This window comes from Bubalus kerabau, chromosome 4, assembly GCF_029407905.1.
Source record: "Bubalus kerabau isolate K-KA32 ecotype Philippines breed swamp buffalo chromosome 4, PCC_UOA_SB_1v2, whole genome shotgun sequence".
Taxonomy (NCBI): domain Eukaryota; kingdom Metazoa; phylum Chordata; class Mammalia; order Artiodactyla; family Bovidae; genus Bubalus; species Bubalus kerabau.
In genome coordinates, this window is record NC_073627.1 from 44,065,848 (window position 1) to 44,085,654 (window position 19,807).

Genomic DNA, 19,807 nt, shown 5'->3' on the forward strand with positions numbered 1-19,807 from the left:
AGATCGTGTACTTCCACTGGCCAACTTTGAAAAGGCTGCGGAGAACCTCTCTCCCCGTGATTTATTAGCATGGTGCAGAGTTTAGAAATGACTTGAATGCTCCAGACCAGTTCATTATATCTTTCACTGTCAGTCCAGTGTTCATAGCTCTGGGTTTGGCATCTCTTTCTAAGATGTGGGAAGGGATGCTCACTCCTTCAGTTCAGTCGCTCAGTCGTGTCCGACTCTTTGTGACCCCATGAATCGCACCACGCCAGGCCTCCCTGTCCATCACCAACTCCCGGAGTTCACTCAGACTCACGTCCATCGAGTCAGTGATGCCATCCAGCCATCTCATCCTCTGTCGTCCCCGCTCACTCCTTAGGTTACTGTAAATGGGGCCAAGTAAACATTTTGAAGGATAAGAGATGTATAACTGCAGAATACAAGTTGAGCACCATGCGGCTTTGCGTCAGGCCTAGTTAGGCTTGTCGCCGCTGCAGTGGGGTTAGTCACTTAGCCTTGCCTTGTCTTTCCCGCAGCAACCCTCCACTGAGTGAAGAGATGTTGCCTCCTGGGGAGTGGATGTGTCACCGGTGCACTGTTCGCCGAAAGGTAAGAATGCTGCTTTCCGAAGGCTTTGCTCCAGATGCCAGATCTAGACCACTGATAATGAGAGCTAAGACGGCCTGGCCCTGAAGGCATTTTCGTCCCTTCTTCTTATCTCTTCCACCCCTGAATCACCCTCACACGCCCCATGATACTTTTTAGAATCCGGTAGGGCCTAAAACCCAAACATGGGCTGCTGAAATGGGCTGAAGAGCTGTGTTAATTTACTGATATATGTTCATTCACTAGTGACAGGAGTGGTCTGATCTCCTTGTAGACCTCTTGATAACTGGCCTGAACATAGTGGCAGCTGTATCCATGGCGAAAGGGGCTGAAGAAGAAGGCTGCCCTGCAGCTTGATAGAAAAAGGATTCCCCTCACCTCGAGGCAAATAAGTCACTGGTCTCCAGAGGCTTGGCCAGGTGTGGGGGGTAGAGAACATTTTGACCCACTTGGACCCCAGGTTGTCTAACCTCTCTTCAGCTTCCCTTCCCTCGGCTTTGATAATTCAGTACTGGCTTTGAGAACATAATTTTCTATGTTGAGAACTTCTGTGGGGTTCAAAAGCTAAATGCTCCCTTATCAGAAAAGGAAGTAAGTGTGCTTCCACCCAGATAGCGAGACCCAATCCTCAAATTACAGGCTGTGGATTAGAATTTGTGTGTGGATTGTAAACCATTCCCTGCCCTACCCCCGCACTAATCACACACCAAGCAACTGTCCTTTGTTGTGACATCACATCTTTTCCTGGCCCCTCAACATGATGTCACAATGAATGATGACTTCCTTTGTTGCAGAAACAGGATGAGATGATTCAGAGATTGTGGTTTATGTGTGTAACAGTTTTTAACCTTTAAGAAGAAAGTTAACAATTAGGCAGACACTTTTTCGATGTGTGCATAGAGTTCCTATTAAAAAGTAAGCCAAGGCCAAGTCAGCCAGCCTACCAGAGCAGTGGTTTGATTTCTCTTGATGTCCACAAAGCAGGTGTCCTCCAGCTTGTCCTGCTCCCCGGGTCTCTGCCCGTGTGTCCCCAGCTAGGTTAGAGTGGGGCTGGTTAGAAACACCTGTTAGCCAAGAGGCCATTCAGAAACTTGCCACTCAAAGAAACTGAACTGGACAGGGTTGGGAACTACTGTGGCAGAAGAGACGAAGCCAGGAAAGGGGGGTGAAGAAGAGGAGCTAACATTGTTTTGGCGCTCATCATAGCTGGCTGTTCTACATGTGTTTCATTTAATCCATACAGCCCACTATGAGTGCTGGTGCTATTATCTCCATTTTTAAAAGAAAGAAACTGAGGTTCACAATTGTAGAACTTACCCAAGTACTCAAAAGAATTGACCGAATCAAGTTTTGAACCCAAAACTTTCTGACTCCAAACTTTATTACTTCTTCAACAATTTAAACAGAACCACTTGCGGGGAATTATACTATAGTATACCTTTTTCTGCATAGTGTGGTTTTCCCAAAATGCCACTCCCTGCTCTCAAGTGGACCTCTGTGTCTGCCCGTGCCATGTCTGTCTTTTGCACCACCACCACCTCTCTGGCCCTCTGGCCTCCCTTAGTTACAGTGAAGGGGGTTGAAATGGCCTCCTGGGGACCTCACCAACCTCTCATGTTCAGGTCCCACTCCTAGTGGAGGCTAGATCTTCCCCCCATCTCAGAGCCATCCCTTTCGTGTATCCAGAGCTCTTTGTCACAACCAAATCCCTGAGAGGAGGAGGAGAAAGGTTTTACACATAGAGGAATTCCTGCCCTCCAGCTGGAATCACCTAAGGTCATAGGGAATCAGTGGCGGAACTGGGACAAGATCCCAGGTCTCCTGACTGGACCCCAGTGGTAAACCTTCACTCTGCTTGGACCCTTGGAGGAAAATGTATTGGCAGTCATTCAGTCCTACTCTGTGCACTTAGTCTTTTCCCTGTCCCCACCTTTCCATTCAAAAAGTGTCACTTTCAGAGTTCTAGTTAAACTGGAGACATGAAAGCCACCATTCTTGGACACCATGACTGCTGGGTCACTGCTCCGCACACCACCCTTCCACCTTGTAGTGTGGTTGCCTTGCAAGCCAGCACCCAACATCCCTGGATAGGGAGCTCGGCTTGCCCGTTTTACTTTTTACCTCTGCTTTTACAGACATTTCTTTATTTTGAGCAAAGTTCTTAACAACCCTTCAGGACACTCCCAAGGCAAACTGCAGTGTTCTCTGTCCTGGATTCCCTGAGTTGTTCTCACTGTTCTCACTTAGTCTAAGTTTATTCTCACTGCTTTAACTTTTTAATCCCTTTACCCCCACCTTGTGTGGAGACACTGTGTATCATATGATGTGTGGTTTGTTTCTAACTTTGGTACTCTCTGATTCCCTGCCCCAGTGGTTTTGCCAGCTGTAGTTTAGTTCAGCCATAGTTTGGTCAACTTTCACAGACCAGTGTTCCAAGTCCACAGGTGGGTGAGTCTGTAATATTAAGAGACCCTCACGGTTTTGGTGAGTGGTCTAGCGGGACTCATAGCATCCATCGCTTTCTGTTTTGTGATACTCTATGTGATGGGCCCGCCTGTTCACTTGCACAGAAACGAGAGCAGAAGAAGGAGCTGGGCCATGTCAATGGACTGGTGGACAAATCTGGCAAACGGACTACATCCCCCAGCAGTGACACTGACTTGTTGGACAGATCAGCTAGCAAAACTGAACTCAAGGCCATTGCCCATGCCCGGATCCTGGAAAGGAGAGCCAGCCGACCTGGCACGCCCACATCCAACGCCAGCACGGAGACCCCCACCTCTGAGCAGAATGACGTCGACGAGGACATCATTGATGTGGACGAGGAGCCAGTGGCCGCAGAGCCGGACTACGTGCAGCCCCAGCTGAGGCGGCCCTTTGAGCTGCTGATCGCTGCCGCCATGGAGCGGAACCCCACCCAGTTCCAGCTGCCCAATGAGCTGACGTGCACCACTGCACTGCCAGGTCAGCCAGACCGCCGTACCCCCAGCCCGGCTTCCGCAAGGCTGCCGTCCACCCAGGAGGCTGTGCAGCCTGGGGGTCGCTGTCTGTGCAGCCACTGTCTCAAGTTCCTGTTTTGGTTTGTGGAAGGATCTTTGAAGGCTCATATGCTTACTCAGTTTTCTAATTTCCACCCTTCCCAGTGTCACTTTAAAGCGGGGAGGTGGGGGGAGGGGGGCGGTGTGGAATACATACACATAGTTCAAAACTCAAAAAATGTAAGAATTTCAATAAAACATTTCCCACCTGTCCCTGTCCGCCGTTGCCCGGTTTCCACCTTCCTTCCCCTCGTAGATAACCACTGTTTGATTCTTATGTATCTCTTAGAAGCCAATACAGATACGTTTATCATTTTCCCCTTAAATAGCATGCTTACATACATCTTTCCATATTAATGTTGACATTCCTCAGTTTTCTTAATGGTTGCATAATAACACATTATATAAACTAATTTCTTATTAACGGATATCCTGGTTGTTCCTAATCTTTCGTTCAGTTCAGTTCAGTCGATCAGTCGTGTCCAACTCTTTGCGACCCCATGAATCGTAGCACACCAGGCCTCCCTGTCCATCACCAACTCCCGGAGTTCACTCAGACTCACGTCCATCAAGTCAGTGATGCCATCCAGCCATCTCATCCTCTGTCGTCCCCTTCTCCTCCTGTCCCCAATCCTTCCCAGCATCAGACTCACAACAAATGGTGTTTCAACAAATAATTTTGTAAATATATCACTGTATACAAGTGAGTGTATGGAGGATAAATTACTAATATTAGAATTACTGGGTCAAAACTATGCAACTATGTACTTATAGTCTTGATGGATATTATAAATTGTCCTCCATTCCCTTTTTAAAAAAAAATTTTTTTTAATTAAGTCATGACTTCTCTTGGATACCAAAAAACATCTAAATCTTATTTTCTTCTTCCCATAGAAAGTGAGATGGGCAGGCATAGGAAACCTGCTGGTCAGTAGGGTGCATACAGAATCGTAGCATTTCCACTTTCTGTTAAAATGAAGTAAAATTACAGTCTTTTCCTCAGGCACCTCCACAGAATTTGTTGACCATTTGACCTGGGTCTTTGTGTTTCTTAACTTGTCAGGATCTAACCTAGGCTGCTGACCACTTGATGTTTGCAAAACACTGAGGATGTATTTCTGTCACAGAACAAGGAACTCGTGATCATGGTTCTGACTTATGTCTCCCTTCTCCTCCTTTTTCATTCTTTTTCTCACTGGGAACCAGCCCGGGATAGGGAGGGCTCTCAGAAAGAGATCTGTGTCCAGGCCATGGCACATGGTTTTACTGAGATCCGTTCCTCTGACTTACTCCTGTTTCCATACCCCAGACTAGGAACTCTGCCTCCAGAGAACCTTTAGCACCACCAATTTCTCTTCCAGGTTCCAGCAAGAGGAGAAGAAAGGAGGAAACCACAGGGAAAAACGTTAAGAAAACACAGCACGAGTTAGATCACAATGGTCTTGTTCCCTTACCGGTCAAAGTCTGCTTCACATGTAACAGGTATTTTTCTTCCCTAGCAGAGGGCTCTCCCTCATAATCAGCAAGTGTTTTTTCTCTCATTTATCACCTCTTTCAAACCATGTATGTTAAATAGAGGTAACCCATAATCTGATGGTATGAGTACAAAGAGACTGAGTGACTAATTGGCCAGAGCCTGGACTGTTCTAGGAAAGAAATCCTTGAACAGTCACGGTGCAGAAGTACTGTAAACCATGTTGATAGAGGCTTAAGCGAGAGGAGTTGGACTTAAAATGAAGCATTGGGATATTTAGACTAGCCGGCAGGAAGAACTCTGGCCAGCCAAGACACACATCCCTGAGAAAGGCTAATAATTTTTGAAGCGCTAAAGATGAATTTTAAAGTAGTACAAGTATCCATCCTAGCTGGCATGCCTCGGACTGGATGACTTCCAAAAGCCTCTAGGCTGCCCCAGTTGTAGCTTCCCCGGGACACTGGTTTCCTTCAAATAAGATCTCCGCAATGACAGGAACCAGCTGCCTCAGTTACTGAAGCTGGACTTGGGTGTGTGAGAAAGGCAGGATAGCAAGAGAAAATAGCTCTCAATGAGAAATGTTCCACAGCTAAAGCTATAGGGAACAAGACAGAAGCCAGACCCACACTGCGGCTCCGCTGCAGCTTCAGGACTTCTGAAGTATCAGGACTGCTGGGGTATCTATCGTAGGTACAAATCATAACTGGTGTTTGCTTACGCGCCCTCCCTCGAACTGCGCTTACATGAGCACATAGCAAAAGCATTTTCCCGGCACAGTGCTCTCTGGTTGTCAGTTTTGCTGAGTGCTTGATGTGGCAGAGAAATCTTTTCCTCTTGTAGTGTGAGACTCTGGAAAAGTTGTTAGTGATTTTTTTTTTTCAACTGAGGTAATTGCTTTCTGTTACGGAGTAGAAAGATCAGAGCAGGGTTGGCGGTCTTCCGCAGTAGGTACCAAGCGTTGATCATTTCTGCTCTGACAGCCGCTTTAGCTCTACTCCAAATGAGCATTCACTTCTCTGCATTCGTCTTAGAAGAGTGATGAGAAGCCCAGTGGTGGCCCCCAGCTTCATCCATCTTCCTAATGGTGAATGGAACAAGTACTGGGGAGGAGAGTGGAAGAACACAGCTAGGATTAAGGAAGGGAAGCCGTCCCACAGGGCAGAGTTCGTGTGAATTCTCTCACCTTGCCTATTAATGGCCCACCTCTCTCTTGCAGGAGTTGTCGCGTGGCCCCTCTCATCCAGTGTGACTATTGCCCCCTCCTGTTCCACATGGACTGCCTCGAGCCCCCGCTCACTGCCATGCCCCTGGGCAGGTGGATGTGTCCGAATCACATCGAACATGTGGTGGTAAGCATGGCAGTGTCCGTCGGTCCTGTGTGGGCACAGCCAGGGCGTGGACCCATTCAGTGGGAAGCATAGTACTGTCAGCCTTGTACCAGAGTTCACTCCAGTCTCTGAGACGCTGGTTCCTGCAGACCATCCTACTCACTTCTCATTGCTGTGACCTGCCTGCCTCAGCCGTGCGTTTTGCCTTTTCCCACAATGCCTTGTTTCGGTTGCACAGGCAGACTAGGCCACTAGCGCTTGATTGTTCGTGAATAATTTCCTCTGTGATGAGTTAAGCAATTGGTTCTACAGCCCTCAAAAGGGAGTAGTTAGATCCAGCCTTATGCAAATCAATGCTCTTCCATATTTTCTTTTTCTTAATTTATTTTTAATTGGAAGATAATCGCTTTACAATGTTGTGATGGTTTCTGCTGTACAACAACGTGAATCAGCCACAAGTCTCCCATATTTTCTTGCTTCTTGTTTTTAGAGGGAACAAACTAAGAAAGTTCTAAAATATTTATTCTCATAGCACTGGCGGGTAACTTCCCAGTAACTTTGGAGAATTGAAGAATTGACCCAGATAACTAACGGTATTCCAGACAGTCATTTATTGAGCACCTAACGTGTCCTACACACCACACGACGAGGCCCTTGCCCTTCTCTTCCTTTGTCAAAGCCGTGGAATGAATGAATGGTATGAGGTGCTGTTATCTTATCTCGCAGAAGACTTGGTTACATTTTCCAGACTTCTTCCCAGGGCCAGACTAGAACTGTAATTTCCTATCTCCACTAGAGGGTTAGGACATCTCCTAATCAGCATGGTCCCTCAGAAGGTTGAATGAGAGAGGGCCTCAGGCGGAGCAGCTCCCTCAAAAGAGCAGCCTCTCCAGGTTCAAAGGGTAATTGCATAAGGCATCACTATATCAAATGGTGATAACCATGGAATGACTGCTGGCCTTCTGCACGACCAGTGCTCTCCGCTCTGCGCTGAGAGGAACTTCAGTTATAGACTTGCTCATAAGGGAGAAAGGGCGTGCTTGGCCCTCTTCACTTCACTCATGCACCTCAGAAGGGTTATGCAGGAGGAAGCCTCTCTCCAAGGCTCAGTGTGAGTGTCTCGTTTTGCCTCCTGCTGAATCAGAAGAGAAACAGCCATGAGCAGACTACCCAAATGTGAATCTGTAAGAGCAGCCTTTCAGCAGATGAGGAGTTATTAATTGGGTTTTTGTTTATTAGCCACATAGGGGGTTTTCCTAATTTACTAATTAGGAAGCTGCCACATAGATCTTTTCTTTTAATTAAACTATAGGGGACCAGACATAGAAAAGGAAAAGAGGCATAGTTGCTCCATGCCTTCTGGAGGCTACTGCACACTTTTTTTCTTCCCTCCCTTTGGCCTCTTGAGAGCAGGCCAAGGCTTTCTGCCTGCTGTAGAACAAGGCTCTGGTACCCAGGTGCGTTCACGAATGCTCCCTGGTGCCAAAGAGGAGGAATAGGGCAGGATTCTGGTGTTGGTCTCACCTGTCAACCAAGCTCCCACACGGGAAACAGTCCTGCTTCTGGTGGGAGAGAGGCCCTTGCTAGGAAAGGAGTCTGGCACTCTCTAGGGCCAAGGCCTGCATCTGCTCTGAAACCTGTACACTGGGAAGAGGACTGTCAGAGGCTGAGTTTGGAAGGGCCCTTCCTGGCTGATTCCCTGTGTCTTGTCCCCTTCGGGCCTCTCTAGGGAGTAGGAACTAGACTGGGCAGGGCCGAGGGAGCGTCTCACCCACATCTCCCGGCCCTCTGACAGGAGTGTTGACATACCAGCTCCTGACAAAAGGAGCCCACTGGGCCGAGGGCTCCTTTTTTTGGGGGAACATAGAGATAGTTGGGAGGGTGATGCAGCTGAGCTTCGCAGTAGGAATGTGTCTGCTCCGTCCCCAGCTGAACCAGAAGAACATGACGCTGAGCAATCGGTGCCAGGTGTTTGACCGCTTCCAGGACACCATTTCACAGCACGTCGTCAAAGTGGACTTCCTGAACCGAATCCACAAGAAGCACCCTCCCAACCGCCGCATGCTCCAGTCGGTCAAAAGAAGAAGCTTGAAGGTGAGTCACAGCCCGGTGGTCTCTGCCCACCTTCCTGGGTAGACAGGGTCGGGGTCCCCATTGCAGAGGGGGAGACTGAAGCTCAATGGCAAGTGACAAATGCCACCATCAATTTATGGTGGTCAGGAAACCCACAGGGGGGCCATGAGACTCAGCCAGGTTTCTAGTTGTCTTGAGGATCAGCACTCTTCAGCCCCTCCCACCAAGCTTTTGGTGTGCTCTGCTGTTACCATCCCCCCTCCTGGCACTCATTCTGTTTCTGTTAGGTGGCCCCTTTCTCAGAGCTGTCTGGTGAGGGGAAGTGTTTAAGGGGGTGATTAAGCAGAAGCCCTTACAAAAAGTGAGGCACAATCCATTTTGGGGGGCTGCTGTTAATCTATCATCAATACTCAAAAAAATTGTGGCGTTGGAATAATCAACATCTGTATGTGTCGGACAGCTGCTAACGTATGTCCACAGAGATGGACAGGAGTATTTCCTTCTTTGAAAAGCATTTGGTAGTCCTGAGGCTGTCTCTCCTAAACCGATCAGTCTCATTCATTTAACTTAGAGAACACCACACTATATACCCGTGTATATATTTTTCTCTTTTGAAATAATTCTGCAGTCCCCTGTACCAAGGGAAACCAGCAGTTCTCAGATGTGGCCACTTGGGGGCAGCCACACTTAAAATGATCACTCCCACCACTTGTCACTTCCGTTGGGTGTCAGCACTAGCAAGATGCTGACTGTCGAAAATTGTGTAACAAACTCTTAACTGTAAATACTTACGCTTTGATGGGGACACCAGTTTTCCAAAATTAAATGTATTTGCAGTCAGGGGTACAGTGTATTTGCACATTGAAGATGGCATGCGTCAGACCTTACTTAGACATCTAAGAGTAAGTCTGGGCTGTGTGATTGACCTTGTGGATCTGAAAGAAAGCCTGGCTGCTGAAGTGAACAGGCCAGGGGGCCTTGATAGAATCCTGATGCCCCTCCCCCTTTGGAAATGTGTCCCTATTCTTGAGGAGAATCCAAGGGTATGAGTCGCCTGAAAAGCATTTTGTTCTTAGTGTGAGAGGGAAATGAGGCCTGCAGCACCAGAGGACAGCGGCAGAGAACTGCTCCAGCTCTGTTCTGGAACTTGGCCTTCATCCTTGACATACAGCCGTGCAGGCAAAATCAGCCGAGACCTTCATATCTTTGTTGGGGGGTCCCTTTTTCTCAGGGGCAACCTTAGTCTAGCTGCTGCCCTATTCCTGGATGCCCTTAGACAAGCCCACAGCACTGGCCACCACTGTTAACGCGCCAGCGCTCAGTTCCGTGTTCCGTGCCTTTCTCCTCATCACTAGATTCACATCTGCCTGCCCATCCCGCAGGCACCTTTCTCGATCTGCCCAAGACCAAGAGTCTTTTGCCTCCAAATGTGCTCTTCCTCTTCTTATATTTCCTGGTTCAGTGAATGACTGAAATCTCTACCCAGTCCCTCAAACCAGAATTCAGCTCTTTTCTCTTAATCTCCATAAGGACTTGGTCACCAAATCTGTTAGTTCTCACACATTTTCCAAGTCCACCTCCCGCACCTGTAGTTCCCCCTTCATCTGCCTGGAAGCTCCTCCTCAGCTTCAAGTCTCAACTGATAATACTGCCCTCCCATGAAATCCTCCCTAGTCCTGAGCTCCTGGCCCCCAGACGAAAGTAAGCACACTCTTTTTTTGTTGTTGTTGCAGCTCCTTAGACATCCTCTCTTCTAGGACCCATAACATTATATTGTAATGTTTCTGGGCTCATCTCCCACTAGACTGAGCTCCATGAAGGGCAAGGCTTAGATTTTGTTCATCTCTGGATCTCTAGGACTTGACGTAGTGCACAGACTCAGGAGATACTCAATAAATGTTGGCTGAATGTATGAATGACTCTTGGCTTGTGCGACTCTTTCATTCACACGTGTTGTGATTCAGAGTGTGTTGTCCATCTCTGTGCAGCAGAGAGGCCTTTAATTGTCTCATGAGTCTTGAGTGAATGGATGAAGACATCTGACATTGATTGAGTGCTTATCACCAGACAGGCCTCACACTGAGCATTTCCGCAGTGAATGTGGCCTTATTTAACTTTTTGTTTCTCAGATACTGCTCACTCACTTCCCAGGCTAGGTGCTGATCAGTAAGAGCCTAGAGTACCACTCTAAAGCCCTGTCCAGTGTCTCTCTTACCCTTTTTAGGCCAAAACAGAAGGCAGCATACAAGAAGGCCTGGTTTCTGCAGGCCTTGGACCTTGATGAAGAAGAGTAGGAGACATGGCTGCTTTTTCTAGTTCTGTGCCTGCTTAGGCTCGCGTGTGTGTGTGTGTCAGAGTCACAGAGATGGAGATGCAGAGCAGCAGCCGCTCACTGTACGTCCTCGTCCGGAACCCAGAGTGGACGGTCTCCCCTTAGGCATCGGCACCATAGACAGACGCAGCCAGGGCAGAGCCCCCGGGTGCGTGGGCACTGTCACCCTCTCCTTGCTCCCTCTCTCTGTCCTGAACAGGTTCCCGATGCTATCAAATCTCAGTACCAGTTCCCACCCCCTCTCATTGCACCCGCGGCCATTCGGGACGGGGAGCTGATCTGCAATGGGATCCCTGAGGAATCACAGACGCACCTTGTGAACTCTGAGCACTTAGCCACCCAGGCAGAGCAGCAAGAGGTGAGTGAAGGCAGGCCGGGATTCCAGACCCCATCTTCCTTCCACCTCGCCGCGGCTGTCACTGGAAGTCACTCTCATCCCCATCTTCTGCCCCCCCCCCACTCCCCCACCCTGAGCCCCTTCCCCCACTGCCACCACCCTGCCCCCTGAGTTGACCGTTCCAGAGAGACCCTCTGGCTCAGATCCTGAGGCAAGTAAGAGAACTACAGAGTCATCTGGTCTGCTTCTCTCCACCAGTCCCCAGGGTGCTGCGAGACGGGCACGTCCGTCTTGCAGAAAGACATGAGTAGACCTAGAGAAGTTAGGTGGCATTGCTGGACACACAGCAGGAGCTTGGGTCCTTGCTGGATATTGGTGACGAGGTGAGCCTTAGGGGCAGAGTCAGAACGGGAACCCCCAACCCTGCTGACCAGGGTGTTGCCTGCCGAGTATGTACTGACCAGCCTTGCTTGGGAATGGAGATGGAATCCTCTCAGAAGTCAAGCACACCCTCTCTGGGCATTCGCGATGGGACCTCGGAAACAGTGCTTGTCGGCTCTGCTGTAGCCCTGGCCGCTGTGGCAGGAAGGACCAGCGCCTCCCAGGCCTCTCACCCTCCTCTCCTCTCCTCTCCTTCCGTTGCAGTGGCTCTGTAGTGTTGTTGCGCTCCAGTGCAGCATATTGAAACATTTATCTGCTAAGCAGATGCCTTCGCATTGGGACTCTGAACAGACAGAGAAGGCTGATATTAAGCCTGTTATTGTGACTGACAGCTCAATCACCACCTCCCTGCAAACAGCTGACAAGGCACCTCCACCTTCCCACTACCCCTTGTCCTGCCCCTCAGGGCTTAGCACCCAGAATTCCCTGAGCTGCTCTCCACCCCACCAACCCCCCACCCTAGAGGACATCAGCTGCAGCTCTTGTGCGGAAAAATCCAAGAAAGCCCCCTGTGGGACTGCCAACGGGCCGGTGAACACAGAGGTGAAAGCCAATGGCCCACACCTCTACAGCAGCCCCACTGATTCCACGGACCCCCGGCGACTTCCAGGCGCCAACACCCCCCTACCCGGCCTCTCACACCGGCAAGGCTGGCCCCGGCCCCTCACGCCACCAGCGGCTGGGGGGCTTCAGAACCACGCCGTCGGCATCATTGTGAAGACAGAGAATGCCACTGGCCCCAGCTCTTGCCCCCAGAGGAGTGTGGGTCTTGTCCCAAGCCTACCCCCTTCCGTTCCCAGCTCTTGTGCCAGCATCGAGAACACCAGCACTTTGCAAAGAAAGACTGTCCAATCCCAGATAGGACCTCCGTTGACAGATTCAAGGCCACTGGGCTCACCCCCAAATGCCACCCGGGTGCTCACTCCCCCCCAAGCAGCAGGTGATGGTATCTTGGCCACAGGAGCCAATCAACGATTCTGCTCACCAGCGCCGTCGTCAGGTGAGTGCGGCTCAGCCTTTCATGCTCTTCCTGGCAAATAACTCGTAAGGTTCAAGCAACACTTGTATCCCTGTAAATGTTCCAGAGGACTTTGATCTCCATATTAACTGTCCTTCCCCCCATTTCTATGATAGAAGAGAAAGTGCCTGTTAACTTGTCCCTAATTTAAAGGCGGGACCTTTAGGCTCTGAAAGTGATTTCCTTAAGGTAACCTACTGAGTCAGTGCAGGGGTAGAACTGGAGCCTGGGTCTCCTGACTCTCCCCTCCCACGCTCTCCAGGCTTTTTGTCCCATCACTTTATAGAGGAGAGCAGCTGGCTCCCGGGAGCTGCCGTGGTCAGCCTGAGGTTACGGCCTCTGTGTTTGATGATCCACCCCATTCCAGATTCTCAGAGACAGCTCGTTTGAAGGAATTGCCGTGTCAGGGAAGGCAGGGCCACAAAACAGCACTGCCCTCCAGAGTAGGCAGAGTGGGGTGCCCGCAGAGGTTGCTCTGGCCCAAACGCTTGCACTCGGGCCACATTCTGCAAGGCAGTCCCATAATGGACCTGGGCCGGGTGTGGACCTGCTCTTTCAGCTGTCCCCCGTCAGCACTCAGGACCTCAAGGTTGCTGACCTCAGCATCTGAACCAGGTTTCAGATGCTGCTGGAACCCCCTGTGGTCTCTCCTGTCTGAACTGAACTGGCCTCCTAGTCAGCTGGGAGTCTCGGTGACCAGGTGACTGTGACTTCTCTGCATGGGGGCCCCTGGTCCCAGGATGGCCCCTACTCTCAGGCTCTCTTCCTGTTTATCTCTGAATACCAGCCTGGCTACCTTCGGCACCTGTGAGTCCACTTCAGGACGCAGGAGCTGCAGGGGTAGGCATCACCTACTCGAGTGAGCAGAGGCAGCCGGGAGGTAGTCATGGCCCAGAGGACGAAGCTGTCCCACCACGTCCCCCCGAGCAGTAGATGTCACTCGTTCTCGTGCTCTGGGGACTCCCGCGTGCCCGGGTGTGTTGTCGTTCCACCTGCCCTTCCTCACCACACGTTTTTAGCTCTAGGAGTTCCAGAACCTATGGGGTGAGGATCAAGAAGGGAACATCACCTTGGGCCCGAAATCCAGGCCTGTCTCTGCAGTGGGGGATTGGACCGGTGGGTTTCCCTCAGGCAACGTAAGTAACAGTCTTCCTGCTCCGTCCCCAGATGGCAAGGTCAGCCCCGGCACGTTATCCATAGGAAGCGCTTTAACCGTACCCTCTTTCCCAGCCAACTCTACTGCCATGGTGGACCTCACCAACTCACTTCGAGCATTCATGGATGTCAATGGAGGTGAGTGAGTGAGCCGCCGCGCCTGTGCAGCGTTCAGCTCATTGCAAAGGGGCAGAAGGGGCCCTGATCCTAGGGGGCAGGGAGGTGGGAGGACTGTAGGAAAGAAAGCCCCTTCTCCCAGTTCTGCCGTATAAGATTGAAGGCAGGAGGAGAAAGGGACGACAGAGGATGAGATGGTGAGATGGCATCACCGACTCAATGGACATGAGTTTGGGTAAACTCCGGGAGTTGGTGATGGACAGGGAGGCCTGGCGTGCTGCGGTTCATGGGGTCGCAAAGAGTCGGACACGACTGAGCGACTGAATTGAACTGATACACATAACAAAGACAAAGGGAGCGCAGAGCCAAGCTAAACCAGCGAGAAGAGAAGAAAGTCACTTTAGGCAGATCACCTGGACTTGAATAAAACCAGGAGCTCCCAAAGGAGGGACCTCGTCTGTGAGAAACCCCCAAAGTAAGGGAGAACTGGAGCAGTCCTTGATCTCTGTGAGCAGGGAGGTTAGAAAGTCCACGCCTCAATACCAGACATCGGGGCTTCCGCTCATCCCAGGTAGGCGAGTGGTGTCTTGCTCCACTTTCTTGGATCGCTGTACCTATCGTTAAGTTGCCCCACTGCAGGGGGCATCTGCCCAGGCTGCCTGCAGCCTCATTGCAGAAGGGCCATTGAGATGCTCGGCTCCAGGCCCTGGTACCACTTTGTACTCTGAGTCGTTTGAGAAAAATCACTTGGCTGAATTTTAGGAATGCTGAAATATTGGCTCTGTGACCCTCACCTATTGCCGCATTTCATTTCCTCCTCAGCTGCTTTTTAATCTTTCTCTTTGGTTAATAGAAATCGAGATAAATATGCTGGACGAGAAGCTGATCAAGTTTCTGGCCTTGCAGAGAATACATCAGCTTTTCCCCTCCCGGGTCCAAGCTTCACCGGGCAGTGTCGGGGCACATCCGCTGGCTTCTGGAGGGCACCACACAGAAGGTGCGCATGCCCACGCCACCCCTCTAGGTCCACCCTCTGCATGTGAACAGCCATCTCCCCTCCACGGAGAATCTCAGTCCTCCATGCAGGCCTTTACTGGGCTTAATAAAATACCACAGTTTCTTTTCTCAAAAGCAGAAAGGAGATGGCAACCACCACTTTCAGATCAGGCTCGGGAGAGTGCTTGCTGTAACTCATCCCTGTGAGACAGAAAGCAGCTAGGGGTGCCTTTGGGTATATGTGATGTGCTTTCTGCTCATTTGCTTCTCAGTATTTGAGCTGGAAGGATTTTCCAAAAGGCTAACTCTGCTTAGGACAGACCTTTGAGCGTTAGCCAGTAAAAGCCTCGCTGCTTAGAAGTGGGATCCTCAGACCATGAGCATCAGTATCACCTAAGAGCTTGTTAGCAGAGCTCCGCCCCACCTCAGACCTACGGAATCAGAATCGCATTTTAACTAGATCCCTGGGTGATTCATATTCAAAATTAGAGGAACATTGGTTTGTGCCTTCTGGGTTTTTTGCACAGTCTCCTTTATAATATCAGTTGGTATATCCCTGATAAACCAACCAGCAGCCCTTGTGCTTCAAGTACTATCATCCTTGAATTATATGGTCCGCTTCAGAGATGGTCCTTTTTACTCCCCTGTGTGGGAAACGCTGTTAAGTGGGGGGAAGAGAGCTACACCCTGCAGCAGCTTTGTGTCAGGTGTGAGTTTGGAAAGATGACTCATCCAGTGGGGTTATTTTCTCCATGACCAAAGGTCCAGCTTCTCTTGATGTGTGTTTGGGCCCCAGGTTCTGTTCCTGAACAGTCACATCCCTATGTTTGCCTTGCAGTGCAGAGAAGGGAAGTACAAGCCCGAGCTGTGTTCTACCCCCTCTTAGGGTTGGGAGGCGCTGTGAACATGTGCTATCGAACCCTCTACATCGGGACAGGTAAACCAGGTGGGAGGGGCGTTGACTCTCTCCAGCCCTGAAGATGAACACCCTGACCCATGGAGGCTAGAAAGGGAGGGACGTCCTCTCCAGGGTGGACTGGTTTAACCCAGCAGATGTCTGGACAGGAGGGACTTAAGGGACTGTTGGCTGCCATCTTCCTGCTTCAGGCCTTGTGCCCCAAGTGGCATCAGACAGCCCGGAAGTCAGCCCTGACTGCTGCTCAGTGAGCATTTCAACAGCACAGGAAAGACCTGAGCAGAGGGCATGTGCTGTGTCCCTGGCGACCTTTGAAGAAATGGTGGGGCTGACACACGTGTAACCCAATCTGAGCCCTGCGTCTTGCCAGAGGGACAGGCAAGCCCTTAGCCTGGAAGGGTCCCTTTCTCTCAGATGATGCGATTTCTGGGCCGTGCACCCCCTGTTGTACTCGCATGGAGATCACTCCCTGCACCCCTCTGGGCAGCATTCCATGTTCTGAAGCACATGAGCTGGCAGGGACATCTGTTCTTTTACAGGGGATTGGAAAAGAGAGCAGTTTTTGTTCAAAAATATAAGGAGAGGGCCCTGAGCTTACCTGTCCCTTGAGTTCCCGCCCAGAAGCTAACTCCCACCCTGCTCAGCTCCCCCGCGCATCCACCTCACAGTCTGTTCTTTGCTTTCCTTTCCTCTCCTCTGCCCTCCGCCCCTCGCAGGAGCTGACATGGACGTGTGCCTTACAAACTATGGTCACTGTAACTACGTGTCCGGGAAACACGCCTGCATATTCTACGATGAGGTGAGGGGTGCCAGAGAGCTCTACCAACCTGAGGCCTCTCCCAGCACTGGGGTTTTGTTCAGTGCCCTGGGTGAGGAGAATGGGATGGGGTCCTCTCCTTCTCTTCCCTCCCTGGCATTCCCAGAAGAGAAGAGCCTTAGGGTGAAGGGCATCTGTCCTGGGGAGTAGGGCCCCTATTTCTCCTGAGGTGGGTCAGCAGGCCCAGGGAGGGACGAGGCACCCTAAACGGGGCGGGGCGGGGCGGGGGGACCAACATAGAAGGAACCAAGCCCTCCAGGTGTGTCCCTGTGGGTTTCATCATCGTCGTCATCACGTGCCAGTGAATGTCATTTCACCAGGAGCCCGTGCTAAGGAGGCAGCGTAATGGGAGGGTAGGAAAGAAAGCTTTCTTGAAGACATGAGTCTTGAGCCCATTGGAAGGGGCAGGGCAGTGGGGCGTGACGGGGAAGGAAGGAGGGAGCTCCCCGGTAGAGCAGCACAGCCTTCTCCATGTGTCCTCTCTCCCCTTAGCCCAGGCCCCACGCAGCAGACCACACATCTTATCTTCCCTCCTCCTCCTCAGAATACCAAACATTATGAGCTGTTAAACTACAGTGAGCACGGGACAACGGTGGACAATGTGCTGTATTCATGTGACTTCTCTGAGAAGACCCCACCAACCCCACCAAGCAGTATTGTTGCCAAAGTGCAGAGTGTCATCAGTAAGTTGGAGCAGAGGCCTGTGGCCACGGAGCCTGCCCGTTTTGGACACTTTCTCTGATGCCTCAGTCAGGGTGGCTGTGGCTCGCTGCCATGACCTGCTGTCACTCGCCTTCCCGGTCCCGTTGGCCAGGTTCTCCTTGCTCACGGGCCCCAAAAAGGCCACGGAGAAGCACGTGCTGTGCACTCCCATGGGTATACACACCTACCTTGGGAGCCTCAGACTCCACCCCTCCTTTCTGAGCGTCCCTCACCCCAAGTCATGCAGCATTTTAGAGTGGGGAGGCGCAGGGGCCCCACCCTGGCCAGCGGCCCAGGTGGGGCTTGGCTGCTCACTGTTCCTCTCTTGTGACCTTCCCCTTCTCTCCCAGGGCGCCGCCGGCACCAGAAACAGGATGAAGAGCAAAGTGAAGAGGCAGCCATGATGAGTTCCCAGGCCCAGGGGCCGCAGCGGAGACCCTGCAACTGCAAAGCCAGCAGCTCGAGCTTGATTGGGGGCAGTGGGGCCGGCTGGGAGGGCACGGCCTTGCTGCACCATGGCAGCTACATCAAGCTGGGGTGCCTGCAGTTTGTCTTCAGCATCACTGAGTTTGCGACCAAACAGCCCAAAGGCGATGCCGGCCTGCTGCAAGATGGGGTCTTGGCCGAGAAACTCTCTCTCAAGCCCCACCAGGGCCCTGTGCTGCGCTCCAACTCCGTTCCCTAGGACTGGCGGCTACCCCGTCACCCGCCCGTCCACCCCACCCAAGACTCCTGCAATGCAAAAATGTACACAAACCAAGCCCGGGTTTTTTTTCTATACTCCACCGGAAACCCTTCGACTACAATCTTTGCATGAAATGAAGAAACCTTTTGACTGTTTTTTAAAAATCCTTTTTCTTTTCTCAAGTTCTAGGGGGCATTTGCACATATATTTGTACTCAACATTTCATGGGAAAGCGGCAGACCGAGCTGAGGAACAGCGTGGGCAGGGAGGGGAAGGCCGATGGTCTGGACACCTCCGACACAAAACCGTTCCCCACCCACCTCCTGCTCCCTCCCCCTCGCCCGCCGTTGTAAAATAATCAGAAACTTGTTCTATTTTGTGGCAGTGACAATAGTTTTATATTAAAAGAAAAAAATACAGTTTTCATACAGCAAAATCTATACAATATCATTGTTTTATTTAATATAAAGATCGTACCCACCCTCCTTCCATGGTTCCCACCCTCCAGGTTATTTTCCCTTCTGCAGCGGTTGCACTACAGGTAGCTACTGTGCGTTATGGACAAATGAGAAGTGAATTCTTTTTCTGGCTGTCCATCTTATTTTATTTCAAATAAGGAAAAGTGTATTTGGATTTTGTGTAAATACATCTAGTGATGACATTTTTTCAATGTTTTTAAAAACTGTGTACAGTACTACATGTGGTAGAGCGTTTTCTTCAAATTGTCTATTGTAGCAAAAACGTTTTTGTCGTAAACCTGTTTTGTCTCCTTTTTTTGTTCTCTTGCCACTTCTCTCCTCTTCCTCCCACCCCTGGCTCCCTCCTCTCCCCCCTCCCCCACAACTAGTACCGATGTACATAGTAATTGTAATGTTTTAGACTTTACAGAAACTTTCCTGTATTCTGTATATAAAAAAAACAAAAATACTTCAAATTATGTTTTCTGCCTGTCTGTCCTACCTGTCATTACCCTTAAGAGGGAACCGTCCTGAGGCCCTGGTCCCACAGCCCCACTGAACAAGTCTCATTCCCAGATGCTCAGTCCCCAGGGAAGTCAGGAAGAGGGCAGGTGTTGGAGAAAAGTGTTCCCAGGGTGGGAAGGCCAAATGGAAGGGGAAGGGTTCCACTGCAGTGGCGGGTTGTTGTATGGCTTTGTGGGTGACTTGAGGGAATTCAGAGGGCTGGAGCATTTGATGTGATCAGATTCTACAAGAATCCCAAGAGTACTACTGATCCCTGGTCCTCTTGGCTCCAAAACCAAGACATTAAAATAGGAGATGGCTGGACTTCTCTGGTGGCTCAGTGGTAAAGAATCTGCCTGCCAAAGCTGGGCACTTGGGTTTGACCCCTGGTCTGGGAGGATCCTACATGCCTCGAAGCATCTAAGCCCTTACCTGGAACCCATGCTTCGCCTCAAGAGAAGCCACTGCAATCAGAAGCCCACACACCACCGTGAAGAGCAGCCCCCACTCACCGCAACTAGAGAAGCCCCACACAGCCAAAAATATTTTTTTAAATAAGAGCATGACTCCTCTGCATTCTGCTCCAGAAGCTTTAACCCAAGCAGTTGGGGCTGTCTTTCCTTCGGTTATTTGCTATCATTTTATCCATCTCTTCTGGGAGAAGTCATAACATCTGGGTTTTCCACACCACCCGCCCCCTCCCCAGCCTTAGCTGGGTATGGAGCAATTCATTATTTCAAGTATCACTCAAGTTCCTCCAGTGCCCAGCCTTTGCTGGGCCTTGGATCTTGGTCTCAGTAATTTGCTGTGAGCAATCACCAGGGC

At 50.7% G+C, this 19,807-nt stretch overlaps 1 protein-coding gene across 4 annotated transcripts in view; it reads left to right on the forward strand.

Moving 5' to 3' along the window:
- The window catches only part of PHF12 (PHD finger protein 12), a 39,988-nt gene extending 21,138 nt beyond the window's left edge, over positions 1 to 18,850 (forward strand). For 2 of the 4 annotated variants that reach the window (XM_055577099.1, XM_055577100.1), the window contains 13 exons: positions 522 to 594; positions 3,162 to 3,555; positions 4,991 to 5,111; positions 6,320 to 6,452; positions 8,361 to 8,525; positions 11,036 to 11,194; positions 11,819 to 12,614; positions 13,800 to 13,925; positions 14,758 to 14,901; positions 15,739 to 15,837; positions 16,533 to 16,615; positions 17,178 to 17,316; positions 17,686 to 18,850. In XM_055577099.1, the coding sequence (XP_055433074.1) occupies positions 522 to 594; positions 3,162 to 3,555; positions 4,991 to 5,111; positions 6,320 to 6,452; positions 8,361 to 8,525; positions 11,036 to 11,194; positions 11,819 to 12,614; positions 13,800 to 13,925; positions 14,758 to 14,901; positions 15,739 to 15,837; positions 16,533 to 16,615; positions 17,178 to 17,316; positions 17,686 to 18,020 (2,767 nt within the window). In that variant the 3' untranslated portion in view covers positions 18,021 to 18,850. Of the gene's footprint in view, positions 1 to 521; positions 595 to 3,161; positions 3,556 to 4,990; positions 5,112 to 6,319; positions 6,453 to 8,360; positions 8,526 to 11,035; positions 11,195 to 11,818; positions 12,615 to 13,247; positions 13,779 to 13,799; positions 13,926 to 14,757; positions 14,902 to 15,738; positions 15,838 to 16,532; positions 16,616 to 17,125; positions 17,317 to 17,685 lie in introns of those variants that run through there. The other 2 variants (XR_008713158.1, XM_055577101.1) reach the window with 2 other exon arrangements.
- The last annotated feature ends 957 nt before the right edge of the window (positions 18,851 to 19,807 follow it).